Raw genomic sequence first — 21,931 nt, 5'->3', positions numbered from 1 at the left:
AAAGTCAATTTGGACAGGGAAAAGTGTTCGACGAATTGTAACAGAAGTGAACATGACAAAGGTTTCTGCAAAAGTGATTGCAAACATGTTGTTAAGTGAACAAGGGGACATCAGAAGAAATTCTATTTGAATGTTTCGCAACACAATTTTGGGTGAGCCATATTTATTGAATTCAATAATTACTTGAGATTAAATCAGTGATTAAATCGGTGATTAAAGAATCCTATTTCTTGTTGTTGAGAATATTGAAACAAAAACGGCGAAAGTCTTCAATAGCCTTACAAAACAATTTTCGGAATTGCTTTGAACATTGGCAGTATCATATGCGATTTTTTGTCAATTCAAAAGGGAACTACTTTGAAGGCAATCGTAGTTGATTTTCTGAATTCTTTAAGTAAAAAGGGTTGCAAGCATAGTCTTGTTTTTTGTGCCAGACTTCATATATGATCTATAAGCCAAAAGTTTGAAATCACTTGCTAATTCTGATTAAAGTTACATGTATTTTTCTTAAGTCTCATTCATGCAGCAGTCTTGTTATGTATCAGTAGACTTTTTATATGACTCCTATTTATTTTACTAGGAACCACTTGATCTATTCATTCTACCTGTATCCATTCGTGCTTGTTCCCTTGCTTTTACTAGTATTCCAGCGGGGAATATTTCAGTATTCGAACCTAGACAGTTGTTCACTGGATGTAATCTATATAATCTCCTTAATAATGGTATCATCACAAAGTATTTTTGATTTGAAATTAGTACTCCTCAAAAAACACTTACAATATTCTTTACCTCAGTAGAACGAAAAAAATTAATACAATTATTTATCGTTATTTAAATTCTGTGTTTAATAAAGTAACCTTCGTTTTCCTTAATTTAAAAAATAGTTCCAAACTTTCGATCGGTAGTGTATGTATGAATTCTGAGAAGTGTTGTATGTGCCTTTCTACTACTCAAATTCAAAGTCCAAGATGAGACCAAGACTTGTCTATCATCCATAATATTGCAAATTTTTTCAATTTATGAATTTTAATACGAGTTATTTCGTTTCTTTAAGTGATAGGAAATACAGAGAATGACATGTCTATGTTTCTAATATGCAAAGACATGGCAAAGTGGAACGTTGTTTTATTCTTTTATTAATTACTTTCATAATATATCGACTTTTTATAATGAATTACGATTGATTTGCCTGTTCTGTCGTTAACGATTTCCAATAAACGTCTTAATTTCATTTTTTGCGATTCTACGTAGTTAGTCCATAGTATGTTATACGATAAATGCTCGCGCATAGCAACTATAATATTAAATTATTAAATAAAAAAATCAATCATCTCTTATTTCTTAAATAGAAGAACGTAGGATAAACATACTAGTTAACTGTAGACAGTCCATTACGAGACATAATAAATTTACATAAAAAATTAACAAATAACTTAGTTTCAGTAATAATAAGTTTATTTTCTGTTAAAAAATCCGACAGTACCTTTCAATCTTTCTTCTAGTTTTTAATTAATATATAAAATATTTATCTTTCTGAATAACGATGTTATCATCAAGCTTCCGAAACATTTCTCCAAGGGTATGAGAAACATTTTTAAACATCAGCCATAGCAATCCTAGTAATCCAGAAACAGTTAGATACTCTTATAGATAAGTAAACGGAAATACATTATCCAGAAGTATCGATATCTCACAGATTTCCACAGGCAAGTGGTCAGATTGGCAAACAATTCTCGTTTCTGGTAGGTCAGAAAAATTCACCACCGCAGAGGCAGACCCCTTATAGCAGCGACTCGACCGACAAATAAATCACTGAACTCTCCCCGTGTATCAAGCCCCAATTTCAAATACATTCCAGACACTTGTCCGACGAACTCTATTTTCGTTGGGGGCGGGGGTGGACGTGGCGGCTCGCGTCGCACCGTTCGGAAATGAGGCTGAAAACATTTCGACGGCAAGTTGCAGCCCCCTTTCAGGCCCATGGTGTCACGGGGGCGGTCGATACCGAACCACCGAGAGTGCACACACTCCCTGAAACGTACACAACGACCCGTCGAACCATGCGGACGGTGTGGAGGGCGCGGCTGGACGGGTGTTGCAATTGTAGCTTCTCCTGTCAATAAAGGGGCGATTCCTTAAATAAACATAGGTCGAAAGCGCAAAGTAAATTTTTATAGGCTGAGTTCCTGAGCTTTTAGGAAATCGATGTTGAATGTTTGTTGATTAGGGATGGCTATATGGTGACTTTTTCCTGGACCTTGATACAGTAGAACCTTCTATATCTCAATTAATAGAGAGACATAATTGGTCAAATAAAGGAATCTTCAGATAATAGGACAGTAACTTTTGTGATATTGACCTTCACGTATTTAATCCTCATGTACGGGTACCTGATTTTAAGTTACAAAGACTTTGATTAAATCCTATTGACATTAAATATTTATACAAGTAATATTACATTATATTATATTATATTAAACGGGTTACAACCTTTATGTAATATGATGTTAATTGTAATGTAGAAGCAAGGTATGATATATATTCATAACATTCATTATAAAGTCTTTTATATTTAAATGAGAGTACTAATAAAAATTATATCATGTGGAGTCTACTAAACTGCACGTAATTAGTTGAGGATTAAACAGAAATCAAGAAATTAACAATTTCTTTAGATATTTATGAATCCTGTATTTCTTTGATTGTTAAGTTACATCTATTTTTCAACATTACTTGTAGGTATATGTGCACATAAAATTACAGAGAGTTTTGGTCCCAATTATGCTTCTACGGGCCAGAAGTAATTTTTAATATTATATATTTTTGCTAATTTTACTGCATTTTCATCAACTTCAAGTTTCTTAATTATTTCATATTCGTTATGAACAGTTAAAACTACATACTTCCGTATGGTTATCGTTATCCTATACCGTATAGTTTCAGATTAAACTCTTACAATCAGAATTCATTAAATGAAAAAAGGGAAAGTATGCATAAGTGCAATAAAAAGGGAATCTGTCACTAGAAAATAGTCTGTGAATAATAGTATATTCGAATAATTTGTGTTCAGATACTCCAAGTTCTAGTATATTTCTGTACAATCTAATTTTGAGTCTATAATTTGATTTCTATATTTGAAAATTCATTATGTGTAGTAGAAACGGAATCGCTGAATGTAAATTCTTAAGAACAATCACTTTTAAATGCAGCTGTAGTATTTTTATCTAGTACCAGTCGTAATTCTTGTTTCCAAAGACTAGATTTATTAATTGTTAGAAAACTAATTTTATTAGTCACAATTTTTGTACCTACATATGTACATCATCGACAACGGTGTAAAGTATATAATGATTCTGGAATAATTAAGTTTCTACGTTCTTTGAGAATCTAAAAGGACATAATCATTTTATGTCTATGTTCTATGTTGTATGCAAAGTGTTCGACGACAGGTGTCAGAAATATAAAAGATGATTCCACCTTAGGATAAAGGAGGATTTTATATGCTAAAATAACAGGAAAGTGAAGACAGACGGAATTGCATTTTCAAATTATTGATTGTTGAGATGATAAAATTGCGCGAGAAATGTGTCTATCTCGGGACTTATTCTACTGTCTTCGCTGTGTCTGATCTGGCTACTTCATATCGACAGTAGAGTAAGTCCTAAGTCAGACGCATTTGACACTAATTTTAGACGTGTAATAAATATGAAGAAATTGATTTCTTCTCTGATATCTGATATACACAAAGCTACAATGCGTTAGTATGTTTGTTTAGAGAGTTATTTGCTTGCATTGTCCTTCTTCTTAATCGTTTTCATCTTCTCTTTCCTTCTTGTTGTTCTTCTTTCTTTTCTAAATATATTATATATTTATTGTTTTTTAACATTATAGATAAATGGTTACTACTTATATCAACAGATTCTTTAATCCGTTTATAGTAAATGATAAATAATAATAGAATTAATTTTAAAACGTGGTGAAGATATTTCAAATTCTAGAATTATCAACACGGTTGAAATGATTGATGTGATTACTCATCATTTACGATTCATTCTCTAAAAATATTACATATTAGCTTCCAATGAAAACTGAATGAAATTAAAGAAATAGTGGCTTCTTAAAGTATCTCCGTAACTTTCCAGAAATGTATACGCCTATGTTAATCCTTGATAATTCTACTGTCTAGGGTGTTTCAGTACAACATATATGAACATATATTAGCTAAGTTAATTATAGTAGTATGTGTCTCTAACGACAAGCACATAAGGCGTTTTCAAACGTGCAATTTAGAATGTGCAGTACCAAAGACTAGCTTTTAATGTAATGGCGTGCACACGTAAAAGGCTCATTTTCATCAAATGCGCGTCTAACACACCTTAAACGATTTTTGTAACTAAAACTGCGTATACAAGAGAGCACAAGGCCGCAACAAGTGGTGACTCTGTTACAGAAAGGAACGTCAACATTGAGAGATATCGTAAATTTTCAAATTTCCGAACTTTCAAATTCTCAAACTTTTAAAATACAAATCTTCTACTTCTCAGATGCTTGAATTTGGAACTTTCAAACTTTCAAGAATTCAGAGCATTCAAATTTTCATAGTTTTTCTAAGTATTTATTCTCATTTCTGGGCTCCAGTTCCTGGAACTTTGCATTTTAATTCTGAGTGACTTCTTAATCTAATAAGGGTTAACTTGGCACCGAAACTCTCGGAGGCGTGAAAAAGCTGCACTCTAGTACTTTTACGAAGTCAGTATTTCTTAATGCAGCACTGGAATTTACATTACGAATTCTACTCGTAAGTCTACACGTACGCCGATATTCCAACTATGGGATTGTTGTTTGCTGAAGCATTCTTATGTGCTTATCACCACTTCCTGGCTCTTGCTCGCGGAAACCTGTCTTGAGGTGCATTAAGTGTGCCATGCCTGAACTACTGTTCATAAATGAGAAGATGGCTAGCTGAACATTGCGGCGCAGGAGTAAATAAGGTAGTTTGCAGACACAACATAGCTCTGTTCGTGCCGTGCCTGCTTCCATCCAGCTTGTGTGGGCTTTTGTTTTAATAATTAAGTTCCTGTGAGTACTTACGAGATCAGAAATTCGTCAATTTGTAAGGAAAACATGCATTTTAAATGTCTGAAAATGTAAAGTGGTGGAAATTAGAAAGTTTAGAAATTTGAAACCACGTGTGCTGTGAAAGCAGTATTGAAGTTCCTGTATGCCCCCATTTTGTTTATTAGGAGTTAATTCTTTCAAAATAAGAAAGTGTGCTTAAAGTAAGGACGGTTTATTTTATTATTTATATTACTTCTAGTTTTATAACTAATATAAAAAATATGTATGCTACATTTTCTGTTCAGTTATTTTTTTCTTAACCTTTTCGCGGCTAGTGGGATATATATGCCCTACTTATTTGTTTGTTGGACTTAGAATAACATTGGAAACCTAGTTAATATAAAAAAAGAAAAATAAAAGATGCTAGAAAAGTATTCGGTTACGAAAGGGTGAATTTCCAATATACATGTACTTGATTGATTTATGTATTAATTCTTTAAACGCACCAAAGTTCCTATAACTCCGTAAAAGAACCCATACAAAAATAAACATATAAATGGTTAATTCTATAAAAATTTACTGAAGTGAGTTTACATCTTACAAAGAATACAAATTTTAAATTTAAACTGTGCAAAAATTATATTTAACTGGTAATCATAAAAAAATAAGTACAATTACATGAATTATTCCTGCACCACGAAGTAAAGAACACATTTGGTGATTTATACTTTCAGAGATATTGTGCAGCACACCACTTAGATAGATCCAGGTTTAATCGCTAGTTTTTGGTAGAGCACAACTTCCCTATCTTGTTTTATGACTTGTAACGTCATTCGCTCTTTAGGTTGCTTCTTGCTTTGCCTACGAGTGACAGAGATGCGTCCTTGTTCATGGAAGTCCAGTTATGCAGACTTAATAATGTACACATCTGTGGTTGTAAACCAAAATGACTAAGTTTTTGTTTCCGAGATAAACTGTTTTATGGAATTTTTCCCTTCTTAAGTCCATATTTTGAAGTGTCTATTTATGTGTATTTTTAAGTGCTTTTACTATGTTTAAATTGAATCACCACATCGCTATCGCGTTTCGTAGCATTTTACTTACAATACATAATACTAGGATAATAAAATATTTAATGGTTTCCTATGGAGAAAACTGGTTTAGCACCCACAAATTCTGTACCTTAGTTACCTCGATCACTCGATTTAAATTTTTTATATCCTATTTACGACATTTTGTAAAGAATGAAATTTGTTTGCACTCATTATGCTGAACAATTAAATCATGTATTTAGAAGTATTAAGTAAAAGATAAAAATATACATATACATAACACAGTCGTGAATCGTTTGAATATTTCTTGTAAATTTTCAACAAATGTGAAAGAGATCTTTCATACCCAAAATAATGCAAAGAATCAAATTACGTAAAAAAAAGTAATTAAGTTAAATTTAAAAAGAAAGTAGAACTGCATCGGTGCATCTGTGAAAAGAATTACACTGTAAGATGATAGAATTTATTATGCAAATCTGACATTATAGGAATCGAATTATAGTCCGTCGCAATTCTTAGAATTGTTTTGTATACAAGATAGCAACTGAATACTCTTATTCTTTAATAACAATTTTCTTACAATTAGTGCAGCACTAAATACATCGATGTACTCGCCATCAAATTATGTGTGGAATAGAAAAATGTTTTAAAAATGTATGTATAATTCTATTCTACTTAGTAAAACAACTTCACCTATCATCTTGGAAAAAACAGCCACAGTGTGTTACTAATGCCATAAAAAACCCATCATTTAATATAGTACCTACTAGGAAAGAATTTTACTGCTACATCTTACAGGTGTCGAAACAACATATTACGCTATTTTATAAAGCAGCATTAAATAGACTTTTCTATTTTCTCTACACAAATGTACCTAAGTATTCATTGCTTTTGTTGTAAATATTATTTTATCTGTTTATATTAATAAAGTTATAGAACGACTGAGAAAGAAAATTGATAGAATAGCATATTTAGACGAAGTAAAATTATCTAAACTGATAGTGCATAAATAATAATAAATTTTATCATAAAATTTATTTTCAGTGCTTGTGCTTCTTAACATTTTAACCTTGTTGTTACTGTATGTATACACCAGAATGGATAAATCTTTTCAATATAAGATAAAATATCTATTATAAAAGTTATTAATATTTGTATACAAAAATCAATTTCAAACTTTCTTTTGTCTGCTACTGCATTTTTCTATGCTTTTATAGCTTCTTTGATCAATCACAATAAATTGATTATTGTACTTCATCCATCGGTTAAAAGATTCTTTAGATTTAAATTTGAATCTAGATTTTTCTGCGAAAGTTATGATAAAAATGATAAAAATAAATGAACTTTGAATATAAATTTTCCAAAGTTTATCTATGATTTGTATCTTGGATATATCTAAAATTATAGAGAATTATGTGAACACTTTCGTACTAAATAACTGCAAACATTTTTTCTACTGTTCAGTTTAACTTTTCCTCTTAAACGTTCGTTAAATACAAAGTTATTCGTAGGAAGGGTGAAAAAAGTTAATAATGTAATAAATTACAACGGTTACGTAGATTTTTTTGAAACTCGTTAAGGTGTCAAACATTGCAGAAATTGTCTAATTTCCAATTTTCAATTTTACGTTCCACTAGGACCAGCTATTGAACGTACGTTTACTTTTAAAAGAAATTAGGGGAGCTAAAGGACTCTTTTCGCCAACGAAGAAAGACACTTCCATTGACACGAGAACAGTTTCCATGAATTGTATTTTAGAAGTCAAAGGGATAAAAGAATAGCAGGAGATAAACTTCTAGTACAATCCCCATGAGCAAGGAATTTTCACAAATCATTGTTCCCGACGATAAGCTCCTGGAAAAAAGTAGAACAAAAGGGTTACCGGTCTGGGGGTCCGTTTTCTGGGTCAAAAAGCGCTTTACACCGAGGGCAGACGTTTCGCAACATCCTGTTATAATTTTCGAGCCTCTGATAAGCTTAAAACAGTGCCTCGCGATTCTAGTTCCCTGAATGCGAGACGCAACTTTCTCTGAGTACATACAGGGTGACCCATTTCGTTTCATAAATGAGTATATCTGGAATATTTCGAATTAACTTAGGCAATTGCGTTCTTCAATACCCTCCGTTCTGTCGTTCGATGCAGTCTTCGATGACATTTGCATCACGTGTACTAGAGCATTTCGAGATAACTAACTTTTAACTTCTTACTTCATTTTCTTGGTAAAATTGATGCTTGTGGTACAATTTATGCAAATTGTTGTTTTAAAATTATTACGATTTTCTTAAAATTACATCTGTTATAGAGATATCCTGAATATTGATTAATCTGATTTGAAATATTCTTTTAAGTAATTCTGAATTACTTATATTTCGAACCATTTATATAACTATTTTTCTAAGAGTTTTTAAATTTTCTGCCGCTTATTGTTAACTGATTGTACATATTATGTACATGCTTTCAGTAGTATATTTTACTTTGATTTCTTACTTCACTTGTTTCGGTAGCAGTCAATATAACTAAACAAAAAATGTTATTTGTTATTTGTTATTCTTTGGCTTTGCAAGAACAACTTTCACCTGTCAGATAAAATATATATGTAGAGATAATTAAGGTTAATAGAAATACTATTATAAATAAGTACCATATTTTTCGAACATTTTTTGTAAACATTTTTTAAGTAACCAATGAATAATGGCTAAAATTTTTTAAATTCTTAGGAGTTACTAAAGAAAGTATTCTTGACCAGATATGTTAAGGTTAAGATTATAGGAACTGAATTCAATAAAAAACTACACATCTAATTACTATACACGCATTGCAATAAAGTCCCATGCATCTATTTATTATTCAACATTAGTGAGTATCACATGGCTTCCATTTTTATGATTCGTGAAATTGGTTCATTTTGTTTTCTTTTCAACATAATTTGATTTCCAAATGGTTAAGTATTAATTTCCTACTTCTAATTTGTATAAATAAGGTAGGCATAACAATCTCTCTGAATTTTTGACTGTTTCCAGAAGATTATAGTAGGGGAAAGCTGGGACGAAAGTAACATTTTTTACATTTAACCTAGTTCTCAATTAGCTTTTAAAGACATAGAAATAAAACCAATGCCTTAAAAAAGTATGTTTATTGGTCTTTCATTAGAACCATGGTGCAGTTTTCATGGGATCAAACTTTATAATTTAGATAACTTCTCTCTCGAATAGCTTTGGCTGAAGGGCTTCAACAAACTACACATATATAGTCACTGTTGTGTGAAGAATTCCTATTCACTGCATGTTATTTTTCTCGCCATGTTTCTTCGTTTCTTTTTTACCAATATGTACATATTGAACTTTCATGTGGACCAAAGTAACATGTTACTTCCGTCCCCATAGTGACGTATTAGTTTTGTCCTTACACACGTTTTTTAAAATAAAAATGTTATACCTTATAAATTACAAAAAACTTATTGAAAACACATACAAGAACTGCAATATTTCTTGTTTAAGTATGAATATTTAAAAAAAAAGAAGAAGAAGAAGAAGAAAAAGAGAAAAATCTTATCTGGATGATCTGGATGATTATCTGCAATTCGTGTTACTGTTCAGCTTCAATTAATAAAGTAAGAAACACATTACTATTCAGATGTAACCACGTAAAAGAAAATTTCTAGAAATGTTTCTGGAAGGGTGGAGGAGACTTGTTATTTTCATGACGGCGGTGCTTTTATCCCCAGTCTCCCCTAAACGATATGTTTCCAAAACAATTCTTTTTTCCTAAGTCGGATCACTACACGTTGCAGTGATTAAGTTCCTAATGAGCGACAACGATATTGCCTGCATGTTTTGTGAGAGATTTTAGTTGTCAGTTGCTATGATAAATCGTGGATTAAATGTCTAGAATATAATGGGTGGGTTCGTGTAGAATGTTCAAGAGTGGAAAAGGATAAATATATTTATCACTTTTGTAAACAAAATTAACAAAAAAAGTTTTAAAATTTGGGGTAAATAAATCATTTTATTGCATAACTAAAGTCTGTTTTTAATTATTCCGCAAAAAAATTCATTCATGAAAGGCAGCCTTAGCATGCGACAAAAAGAGAGTCTGTCTTTGAAGTCCTTCTTCTAAATCATTATTTTTGATATTTCTGCGTAAATTCAAAAATGCTCTTCACTGTAATTTTTTACATAAATTATGCCAGAGCAGAGTTAAGAAAGTTAACAAAACATATTCGATTTTAGTCACTTTTCTCTACCTATAATTGTTTGCCTTTATAATTTGGTGTCCCCGTAAATGGCATTCTAATAAATCATTATTTAACTTATCAAAGTGATCAATATAAAAATTTAAGTAACTGGTATACATATTTTCAGAGACATTAATCTTTAACACCATTGGGTTACTTATATATATGTATAAATACATTGAGAATTTTAAAATTGAAAGCAATTTAAGACATTTTATAAAATTTTATTAAAAAATGCATATTTCAATGTAGGATGTTTCAATGCATATAAGAGATACACATATAAAAATAGTTATACATGCATATACATAATAAACTTTGTTTCCGAGTTAAAGCTGGTTCAGTATTCCAATAATTCTCGTTACAAACTGAACTAATATAACCGATTTCATGCAACTATTTATTATCGATACTTCATAACTTATATATAATATTTTATAATTCGTTACACATTGTCCGCTTGGTACTAATAATTTTCAAAAAATAGTACAGTCATGATTTAACCATCTGGTGAACTTAATTGTCAGATTTAAATTGATTGGTTTTTTATTCCTTTTATGTTTAGAAATACTGAAAATGTATTACTTACACATACAAAGAATATTATGCTAACGTATTAGAAAAGATTAATAATAAATTAGAACAACATCCAGAATTTTCGAACGCGTCAAGAACTTAGTCAGCAGATATTTCGAAACTATGCATTGAAACACAATATAATCATTTTGAGTAATTTATTGAAGAAGCTTACACCACTTCCTCTACTAATGTACAAGATTTCTAGTTAATATTAATTTGTATCTAGAATTTATCAAAAGATTTGCTTACATACGAGTTTCTTTGGTTGCATGGTTTACAAATTGTTTAAAAATGGACAATCTTTCCCTTTGACCAAAAAATTTGACAACAGCTAAAATTACAACTACATATTATAGTATTGTTTAGCTCTTCAGAGAAATATTACACAAATAGGTAAAAAACGTATTTGTTAATATGAATCTTCTATAAAACTGTTCTCAAATTACTTTCGTCGTTAGATATTCTGGAAGAGAATATTTCACTGTATAGAAAACAGCTATTTTGAATAACAAATAAATTTTCTAAAAACCTACAACTATTTTTATAATGGTTAAGGTATAAAATATATTCATATTTTCAATCCAAAAATAAAATTCCATAAAAAGACCAATCTTTCATAAACGTAGTTCAGGTGCAGCAAATCATTACAAAAAGCCATTAATATATTATAATAGTGGCCAAACCGCTTTTAGACATTTGCTGCGACTTCTGAGTTCATATTATTATAATTCATTTATAACATGTCTATTTTCTAAGAAAGATATATTTTAGTTTTTTTTTTCTACATATAAATGTACTTATATAAGCGTACGTATTTTTAAGCTAACATAACAATGATATCAGTCATAATACTTTAACTACTGTGTAGGGTTTTTGACTAGAAGTGGAAGAAAAGTTAAGACTGCATTCTGAATGTTAAATTAAAATAAAAATCAATAGTGGTTTTGTTTTCGAGTAATTAATTAAGTATTATAATAAAATGAGTTATTCCACTGACAATGGGTTACTCTGCTGAGATCGCTACGTCTGACTTGTATGTAAATCGGCCCCAAGTTAGAAACATTTTGCGCAAGTTTCAAGTATTTTTGAAACAATCAATTGAACAATCATTTTTTATTTTTGTTCTATTTGATATATTGAATCGCCCTTTAAAATCCTGACACTTGTTGAACAAATTGTATTATTGTATGGAGCATCGTTTTAATGGAAACTATAGACTCTCGAATATTTTTGATAGGCAAAACATGGCTCCTATCGTAACAAGGTTTGGCCACCACTGATATACATATTCGGTCTATAATTTTATATAATTTATATAATTGATGGGTTAATCATTAGAGTATTAATGAAAAAGTTCTAATGATATATAAGTGCAAATATAAAAATACAATCACATTTGATTTAGTTTAATAATAACCACATATATAACAATAAGTACCAGTAATAATAATAATAATTTTTAACCATTATTAAATATGTGACTACTATGTATGGATCAACACCTTAATATTCCATACTATGTACTTCTACCACATCTCATATTTCTCTCTTATTCCTCTACATATTCCAAAAATGTCAAAAAAGGCTGAATTTTACTGTCTTTTTATATCGATATAATATATAGTATATGCTCACTTTTTATGTTTTTAATACTTTTTGATAAATGAAAGTGAGTTTTAGTGATTTAAATGGAACGATATATTTTTTTTACAACAACAACGGCTGAGAGTAACATAACATAAACGATCATTTAAAGCTGCATTAACTTCAGTATAATTTATTTTCCGAATCTGTCACCAACAAATTGCTACATATATTATCAAATATTTAGACAATTTTTTAGTTAGAAACAAATTTACTACTGAAACTGCAAATAATAAATATTTTTATAAATAAAGTTACATGTATCAAAAGTTTCATCAAAACATTGTAACCGACTCGTCTAATCTAATATTTAGAGGCACATATTATTACTAAAGTAGCTCATTCTATATAACTGATTTTCTCTTTCTATTCATTGCCAGTGTGTTTACTTTATTTTCTAGTATTACATAAATAATTTAGCATTACTTCATAAACCGTTTAGTGATACCTCATATAATGTATTGTTAGACGGTAGATAAAAGGGAAGTACGGACGCATTTATTGCACACACAATAAAAATGAGAGACGCAACAAATTGAAATACCAGGAAAAATATCCGTATTGTGTGCACTTGAATAAAAGTCAGTTTGTTTTGCCTGTAGAACACTTAGGGCAAACAGGATTCTGTAGGCATTCCTATAGAATCCTGTTGCATCATCAGAAATCTCTTTCTGAAGGTAAAATGGTAGTTTTCCTGCATATCAGTGTTATATCTACCTATCTAATTTTGTACCATGCATCGATGTAGGTGCCTATCACACCAGAATATTACTAAACGGCTTTTCGAAATTGAACTGAATTGATTTTGCGATAGAGGCGAAAATAAACGTTTTAACAGCGAATTAAAATTGCTTTATATATGCTGAATGCTTGTAAATATAATGATACAAAATATTCAAAATATTTCTCTTATTCCTTATGCTGTCTTGTGTGACCATAAAGGACACTGTATCACGTATGATTGTATTTGTCGCGATATTCGCTTATATGTGACATGAAAAAATATACAGAATGGACCAGTTAAATGGGATCACCGAAATATGTGCCTTATTTATTGTTGTATGAAACAACTTCGCAGGATAAAGTTGCACTGTTTTAAGGGACACATATAGTTATGGAAAGAATTTTTTGTCAAAGTCACTTTTTTACGAGATTTCAAGGTCGTCAGTGTTTTTTAAATAGAATCCAGAATTTTTCTTATGTCCTTGTAGAGTATGATAAAACAAAATCAACGTTTGTATTAACGATATTAGTTTGATCATTCTATCTCGAGATACTTCGAAGGATTCGCGCGGCATATCGTGTCACATTCTCGTATTCGAACGTTAACATTAGCTATTATTAGAAGCAAGCATACTTACTTTTATATTACGTTGGCAATTTCTAAGACTACAGATGTTCAAAGTGGTGGCAGTTGGCTTTAATGCATATCTAGTTGGAATCTTTTAAGTATTCCTTCATGCACAATTTTTATTCCGTGTATCATTATTGATGCACATGTAGCTACAATTCTTTCTTTCACTTCCTGCGGAGTTGTTAATATTTCATGGTAAACTATATTTTTTAGCTTACCCATCAGACAAAAATCTAATGGGGTGAGGTCAAGTGAACGAAATTTTCAATCCACAATCCCACGTTTGTTGTGAATCCTTGAGAGATTTTAACCTTCAAAAGCAAATATCTCGAGGTAGAATGAATAAATAGTAAGATTACTAAAATCGTTGAATTCGATTTTCATGTTTTACAAGGATATTAAAAAAAATATATGGTTCCATTTAAAAAGATACTAATAACCTTGAAACTTCATTAAAAAAATAACCTTGACAAAAAATTATTTTGACGATTACATGACCCTTTAAAACAGTGCAACTTTGTCCTGAATAGTTCTTTCACACAACTTTTGGATGACTAGCGTTAGTCCCGATTCATAAACGGTAAATGTGATAAGAGAGGTCCGTTCAAAACAACTTAGGTCACTGCTTGTGCACACTTTGTAAATCAGAGTTCAAATCTTAGCTCGCGACTAAGGCAAGGGCTAAGTTCTCATATTCCCATAAAAAACTAATTAATATATATTGGAAAAACCTAAATGTGAGAGACAATTCGGTACTCACAGCTTTCCTCGACAATACATACTAGTCAGTCCTCATAGCTTTTTTAATTGTTGCACCTGTTTGAAATACATTACTTACAAAATAATTACAAAAAGTAATTGTGTATTTTAATACTCGTAGGATTCCAACACAACAGTAAATAATGATCTGCCTTGTATAAAATTCCATTTAAACAGTTAAAAATCGCTTTCGTTTGTTGAAATATATTACAAACATTAAGATTAGGCACATGCTATTAAGGTAAATGTCCCAATATCCGAACGCTTAACCCATTCGCAACAGATGACGTACTGGCACGTCAAAGTCAACCTTGCCATTTCTGCCGATGACGTACTGGTACGTCAAGTACTATGATGTATTTAAATGACTCTAATGTAGTGTTAAAGTAGTACTTAGGTACATACAATGCAATATTCTGAAGTAGTACATGTATTGATTTTTCAGAATCACTATAATATACACGTATAATCCTATGTCCTAATTGGATGTCGTACAGCGATAAAATTTATCCAACCGATCGTCGGGACAATAATTAAACAAATAATATTTATATGTGCCACATCCTAAATACCATTACATTGGTACGATTCATTGTTCACTGACATCGCTCGGTTTTGTCACAACAATTTTGTCGTTGTGCAACATTCAATTAGGAAGAAGCCTAACACGCGGTCGGCGACTTGTAAGGATGCGTTTAAACGAAGCGAGCAAATGCTCGTTCTTCTCCCACTTCAGCAAAATTCAAGCGACAGCTGCATTCTTTCGTCATTTGTTGATCGTGAGATCGAAATTCGAATGTGTCCGAATGCTCTGTGAATCTTCGCTTGATGCAGAAAAAGCGTATGGGCGGTTTTATGAAATATACTTGAATTTTGCATTTATTCAAGATGCTCGTTCTAGTCTCCATGAATATTCGTTCGTCTTTGTCATTTGCTATTCATAGAGCATTCGAACACGTCTGCGAATAAATTGCTCGATGACTGTTTACTCTACACGAAAACGAATGAACGCTCTAGTTTTTGTTGTATGTTCTTGCTCGTTTGATTTAAACGTGCCCTAAGAAATAACTCATGTTGATTGGAGGTTTGAGCCAGTCCTATAGCTACTGACGCAGTTGCGAATGAATTAAGATAAAGAGAAGAGAGATTAAGAGAATAACCTAAAAATGCATGTTTTAATAATTGAATTATGACGTGACTGAATATACTATTTTATGATTACTATTCTTTATTTGTAATTATACTAGAATTTCAGCTTAACATTAAATAAATTAGTGTTAATGTTCAGGTGCTGAGGCATAGCCGGCTACTGAGACGTTTATCTTATATTAATTGTAAAAAGCAGTGAAACTTGTCATCTTACATGTTTTTTTGAATTCATTTCAATCACGATAAAAAATGCTGGCTAGTAATTGCCCGAACACTCTGGATACGATTTTACATTCCGACCACTTCCCACGATCTTTCCAATATAAATATTGGGGTCAAAGAATTTTTATTTCGAATATTCAAATACAAAATCAAAACACACGCGTTATTCAAGATCCATTGTTGAATCAATCACTCAAATTAATCTAGCAGCTAGCAGTTACGATCATCGCAATGTTGATAGAAATACCAACGTCTCGTGCACGTATATCCGAATAAAAACAAATTAGATTAGCAATAGTAAATGCTTTATTGGAATAGAAGTTTCGAACTAGACGCTCTTTTCGAACTGTCCAGGTGTGCTTAACCTGTTAATTTGTTCGCTAGCACCAGCAGTATACTTCTTTGTCATGATGCAAATCTCTGTTCGGTGACTAATGAATTATTTAAGCGTCCAGAATCCCTCTGGCGCAGCTGTAATTCATGACTGCGGTATCACACGCATTTCTGATCGAAAGACAGCGTATCCACGCTTTGTTCGACGTCTGTGGTTCATGACGAAGGCCTTTTCGAGATGTGCATCGAAGAGTCGCCTACATTCCATCTTGATTTAGTCAACAGGAAAGAAATCGACTAAAATGGACTGTTGAGCGTTGTGAGTTTGCTTCAGTCCCGCTTGACTGTTAACGGAACAAGGTTTAAGGGACCTTGTGCTTCTGTTGCTTTCCACTCCGAAATTACCTGTAAATTTGGGACAACTCGGGAGATCTACTGTCGCATTTTCGCCTACCTCGACTAAATAATTTGTCGAACGTCACTGGTTCGTTCCAGAGACGCTTGGAAATTGGTAGGAGTAGTTTGCGCGGACACTTTGCTTTTATCGTTTTCCACGTTGGATAAAGTTGCTTTAGGGTTTCTTCGAGTTTTCACGCTTTCAAGCGGTCACAATAAGCATTGTGCACAATGAATGAATCGATAACTGCCGGGGGGATCAGAGGACGCGTCCTCGGGAAATTGTGGTTTCCGCGGAATCAAGTCTTGCGAATTTTATTATTCATCCTTTTAGGTCACTGTTAGTAGACTTTCACACAAACTGCCGCGCTAGGTGCTGAATATTTTTAACTTTCTTGCTGCGACTCAGCTCGAATGGAAACTCATTAATGTGAACTTTTTCACAGTTCCACGTTAACTATTGGAACTAAAAAAATAATAAATAAGTATATATATAAAATGTAGCTGACGTCTAGGACTTCATTATACGCGCCGTTTTTATTAGATTTCTGTTTTCTTATTTTTATAACTGGGTGATTGGTTTTCGTAACGTATATCTATGACTCTAAAGCAAAATAAGCATTGTCTTAGTGAAAATAGCTTCTTCCTTTGAAAATGAAAATATAGATCATATTTTATCATAAGTTTGATAGAACTTGAATTATGTAAACAAAACAAGGATTTAATTTTCCAATGGACTACTTACAATTATTTATTTTGTTCGTAGAAACAGATTGATTTCTTTATGTATGAAATTCTAGCTGTAAAATTTCAACATTCGTCCATTGATTTATGCAGTAAATAGTCCTTTCGTCTAGGCAGATTTTTTATACTCTATATCAATTTACGCGATTCATCTTTACGCGGTTTCTTAGCGATTGTTTTCACGTTATGTAATAACATTTTCGAAGAAATTATAATCTTAGGTTACGAGTCTTAATTTTGTATTACGTTTCTTCCTTAATGTTTTGTTTTCTTTGTGTAGCGTATTTCTTCATTTCTTCGTGATGGCATTAAGCTGATAATGTAAAAATATTTGAAATGAATATCTCTGTAACTCATACTAGCTTTTCTGTTCAATATTTTTTTTCATAGTAACAGACTTGTTTAGTGTGATTTTCTTCTGCGGCCAAAAATTCACGTAAAATAATTAATTCTTTGACTTATTTTCCCTTACCCAAGAAGACAGTTAGAAAATGCAGTTTATCGACTGACATTTTAATTTCATAAATTTTTATACAAATAAAGAACTTTTATTTTTCCGTTAGCGGAGAAAAGTTCCAATGAAATAGGAGTATTTATTCTGCTTTGAAAAAGTTGAACTTTTGGCAAGCAGATTCTCCGCGATGGGCTACGTAAGTTTGATGTTGAAACTTTGAACTAAGCTTTTATATAAAATAAGTGATTTGTTACCGCTGTCTTTTACAATTTATATTTAATGGTTTTTATTATACAGTATCTCCATTCTATTACTATAAAAGGTTAAAACAATTGAGAATATAACAATATAGATCCTGCTTCTAATTTCATAAATAATGCTCATTAAAAAAATAAAATATTTCAACTTTTATACTTTACCTTAAAATATGTTAAAAAATACATAATTCTTCAAATAATTTCTTCAATCGAATACAATGTATCTAGTAAAATGGAACCTTTGAAACAAGTTAAAATATTAAAATATGAAGTTATCTCAAAACAAAAAAGAAATAACTTAAAAGTTAAAAGATCAGTAAATAACTGTTATTTGTAAAATTTATTTCATTCTAACCCTAGTTATGTCGGTATATCATGCAAGTTTGTGCATTAAAGAGTTAAAAGCATTATGTGGATAAAAAATGACTTACGTGATACACGCCACTAAATTTCATAATTCTTTTTAAAATTTAAACAAAATTATAGTAGACAAAATTATAGTAGATAAAATTTGCTGTATTTAATTCAGTATAACTTTCATAAAGCAGAATTGTTGTATCTGCATTTTTTCAAAAGCAGATATAAATCTTATCTTTTATTTTTTATGTGAAACTATCATAGTTTTTCATTATTCTTATAAAATAATATGTAAACCGTGGTAAATAATAAACACAATTTATGTCAGTAATGTTTGCAACATAAATTATTATTCGAATTTCAGTAGGTATATCATATTAATTCTTAATAAACAATATTAATAACATTTTTATTACAATCATTTACAAAATTCTCCTAAAGTAATGCAATACAGTCCAGCATACTAATTTTCAAAAAAGCAGTTTATATCTCACAAGGGACAATCTTAATGGGACTATTTTACTACGTTTAAATCCAGAAAACCGTATAAACCATAATTTTACATTTCTTGTTCTAATAAAACAAAATTCGCAAAATTTTACTACAAAGTTTTATCACAGTAACCATACGCTTTTATTACAGCTTCTGAAAAAGGGGCCAAAGAATTGGAGTTTCTGCTTTGCACGCAGTGAAAGAACATCCAACTTTACTGTCTACAATTCAGAACGCATTTAAAAATCGAATGGATAATATTAATCCATTTTCCATTTGCAAATTAAATTTGGTTTATTTCCAATTGTATTCAGAAGCGCTTCGTCACGATAAATCACTCCTAGAATAAGTTATTCTTTTCTTTTTTTAAACAACTTTCCCTTGCAATGAGCGATTATGTGCACACGCTTCTGACAGTCGAGAAAGTATAAAATGGAGTCTCGATTGGTCCAAGTCGCCGCGGACCGTTGTGCTTCTTCTCCAAACGAAAAAAAAAGAAGAAGCAATCGTTCGCTTGGTTGTCTAAGCCGCAAAGCTTCTTGTATTGTTGCGTCCAACGTGACGAATTAATTCTGACCTTTTCTTTCCCTTTTATACAGTTGCCATGGAATTGAGAATCGACATGCCGCGAAACACGAAAAGCGTCCGTCACAGAAGCTCGAAACCTCCTGGCCGTTTTCCTTGTAAGTCCACTAAAATTACTTTAAAAGTTGCTTACCCGACCGTTCTGCCGAGTTCGTGTAGTTGCTTGCAATTATGCAAGTCGATTTCCACGTTAAACGGAACAAAGTACGGTAGAACTTATTTTTTCCGTATTTCTTGAGTTAAATGCTCCGCTGAGATTATGCAAGTTTATTTATTTAGGAAAACAGAAGAAATAATATAAATATTTCTTCTGAGGTTAATGATGATCCAGGGGTTACTTAGTTCTTAAGCTGAACGCTTCGCTGAGACTATGTATAAAGTTTTGCTTTCTATGTAAAAAATGAGAAGTGTTGTTATTATCTACCATGAGGACAGTAGAGACAGAGCTAGGTTTGCTTATTTCGGTATTGTGCTATTATTAGAGAGATGATACTTCACTCATGGGGCCATCGATGGTACATATTGTGAAGATATTTGAGTATTCTTTAGTTCAAATCATTTATTGGTAATCCACGCAGAGGAGATTGCTTACAATTTTTAATCAAATAATTGTTTAGACTTCTAACTTCTAGTCTCGCTGTTTTCCTTAAACAATAGAGAAAATGATCAAGTTTCGCTTGAGCTCGTGCATTCATAGATCATTCACACGAATTTATTTAGTAAAGACACAAACTGTTACCGAATATTTGCTTCGTAGGGTCACTGATGATTTATTAATCAAGAAGGTACATTCATGAGAATTCAACTTTTTATTTTAATTCACTTTTCAATAATATAAATCATTGTTTGCGTGCATATATAGCTTTTCGTGTAACTTTGATTTTAGTCAGAATCGTATAAATGAACAATAATGTGCGCATGTAGTATTTTTTGTGGATAGAGGCTGTCGATTCTGTGTCATTATGGATAGGTGGATGTATCTACATCTGAACTACATACATATAAGTCTTTCACAGGCTAAAGTGATTTTGAACTTCTTAAGATTCAAATTCCATTTTTTGAATATTATAAAATTTTAATCCTAAAGCATTTGATTGATACTTAACTGTTCATATTTAAAATAACAATAAATATTTCTGTTTTGTGAAACTAAACATTTTGGCAAATGGGCAGCTGGTATAGGTACATAATAATATGAATTCGTTGATGTTAGTTTATTGTTGTGTTATGTTCTGCTCTTAAATAAGTGAAAACTACGGATCGAATAAAACTTAAAATTTTTACAAATAGAAAATTTTTATTTTCTCGGAAATCGTAAAAGGTTCCAGTTAAACAGAAGTATTTACTCTGCTTTGGAAAAGTTGAATTTCTGTAAGCAAACTTGATGGGGTACATAGGTTTGATGTTCAAGTCTTAAAATAAACCTTTCTTTCAACTAAAAATGAAACATTTGTTACATTTATCTCTTGCAGTATTTGTATAACAAAATAAACTCTGCATTCAAGTCCTGAAATAGTGGTAATTAAAAAATAATTCTAACTTTTATATTTTACCTTAAAATTTAAAATATCTTTTAAAAACATATGTATTCAAAAGTCGCTACTCGGAAAACGTGAAACACTTCAATAAACAAACCTCTAGTCATCGTAATAATTTTAGTAATTGAACTCCAAAACCTGAGTAACTTTAAATTATTCCAAATAATGTGGAGGCAATAATTTTTTTGCAAACGATGAGTAGGTAACATTTCTTGTTAACGTTTTTAAAGAACATGTTTTGTTATGTATTACGTAACAATGATGAAAATGTGAAATATATACTACATGTGCGTTGTGATCATTCAGAACTTTTATTAATCAATCACAAAATAACTGTTGAAACTAAACTGTCACAGAAAAGTTAAAGTGTTAAAGTACGGAGTTAAAACAGAGAAAAAATATCTTAAAAGTTGAAAGCTTAGCAAATAAATTTTATTAATTAAAATTAAAAATTTGATTCGATTCTTGGTAACAGCTTATTGCTTGAATGTTATTGTTTTCCTTTTGAAACAATTACAAACTACATATTAGGTTTATATGTCACCAATTGTTTCTAATTCAAAACGAGCAATCTGTCATAAGTCATATAACATTCTTCTTTAGTTGTATTAAGTTCAAGTTAATGTTTACAAATTGCATTAAATCAATTCCATTCATCTATTGTGAACTAAAAATCATTCTGTAATAAATACAAAAATCTATGGAGATTTTTCACGTGTCACG

General features: G+C 31.1%; 1 protein-coding gene across 4 annotated transcripts in view; it reads left to right on the top strand.

Moving 5' to 3' along the window:
* Ih (hyperpolarization activated cyclic nucleotide gated potassium channel Ih) overlaps window positions 1-21,931 on the top strand; it is a 283,219-nt gene that overhangs the window by 54,846 nt on the left and 206,442 nt on the right. For 3 of the 4 annotated variants that reach the window (XM_076393040.1, XM_076393036.1, XM_076393038.1), the window contains exon 3: window positions 19,685-19,768. The exons of the other annotated variant lie outside the window; for it this stretch is intronic. In XM_076393040.1, coding sequence (XP_076249155.1) covers window positions 19,685-19,768 — 84 coding nt within the window. The remainder of the gene's footprint in view (window positions 1-19,684; window positions 19,769-21,931) is intronic. 4 annotated transcript variants of the gene reach the window in all.

Source organism: Calliopsis andreniformis, chromosome 3, assembly GCF_051401765.1.
Source record: "Calliopsis andreniformis isolate RMS-2024a chromosome 3, iyCalAndr_principal, whole genome shotgun sequence".
Taxonomy (NCBI): Eukaryota; Metazoa; Arthropoda; class Insecta; order Hymenoptera; family Andrenidae; genus Calliopsis; species Calliopsis andreniformis.
Note: the sequence above shows the minus strand (reverse complement) of the source record. Positions and strands in the feature narration are given on the sequence as shown.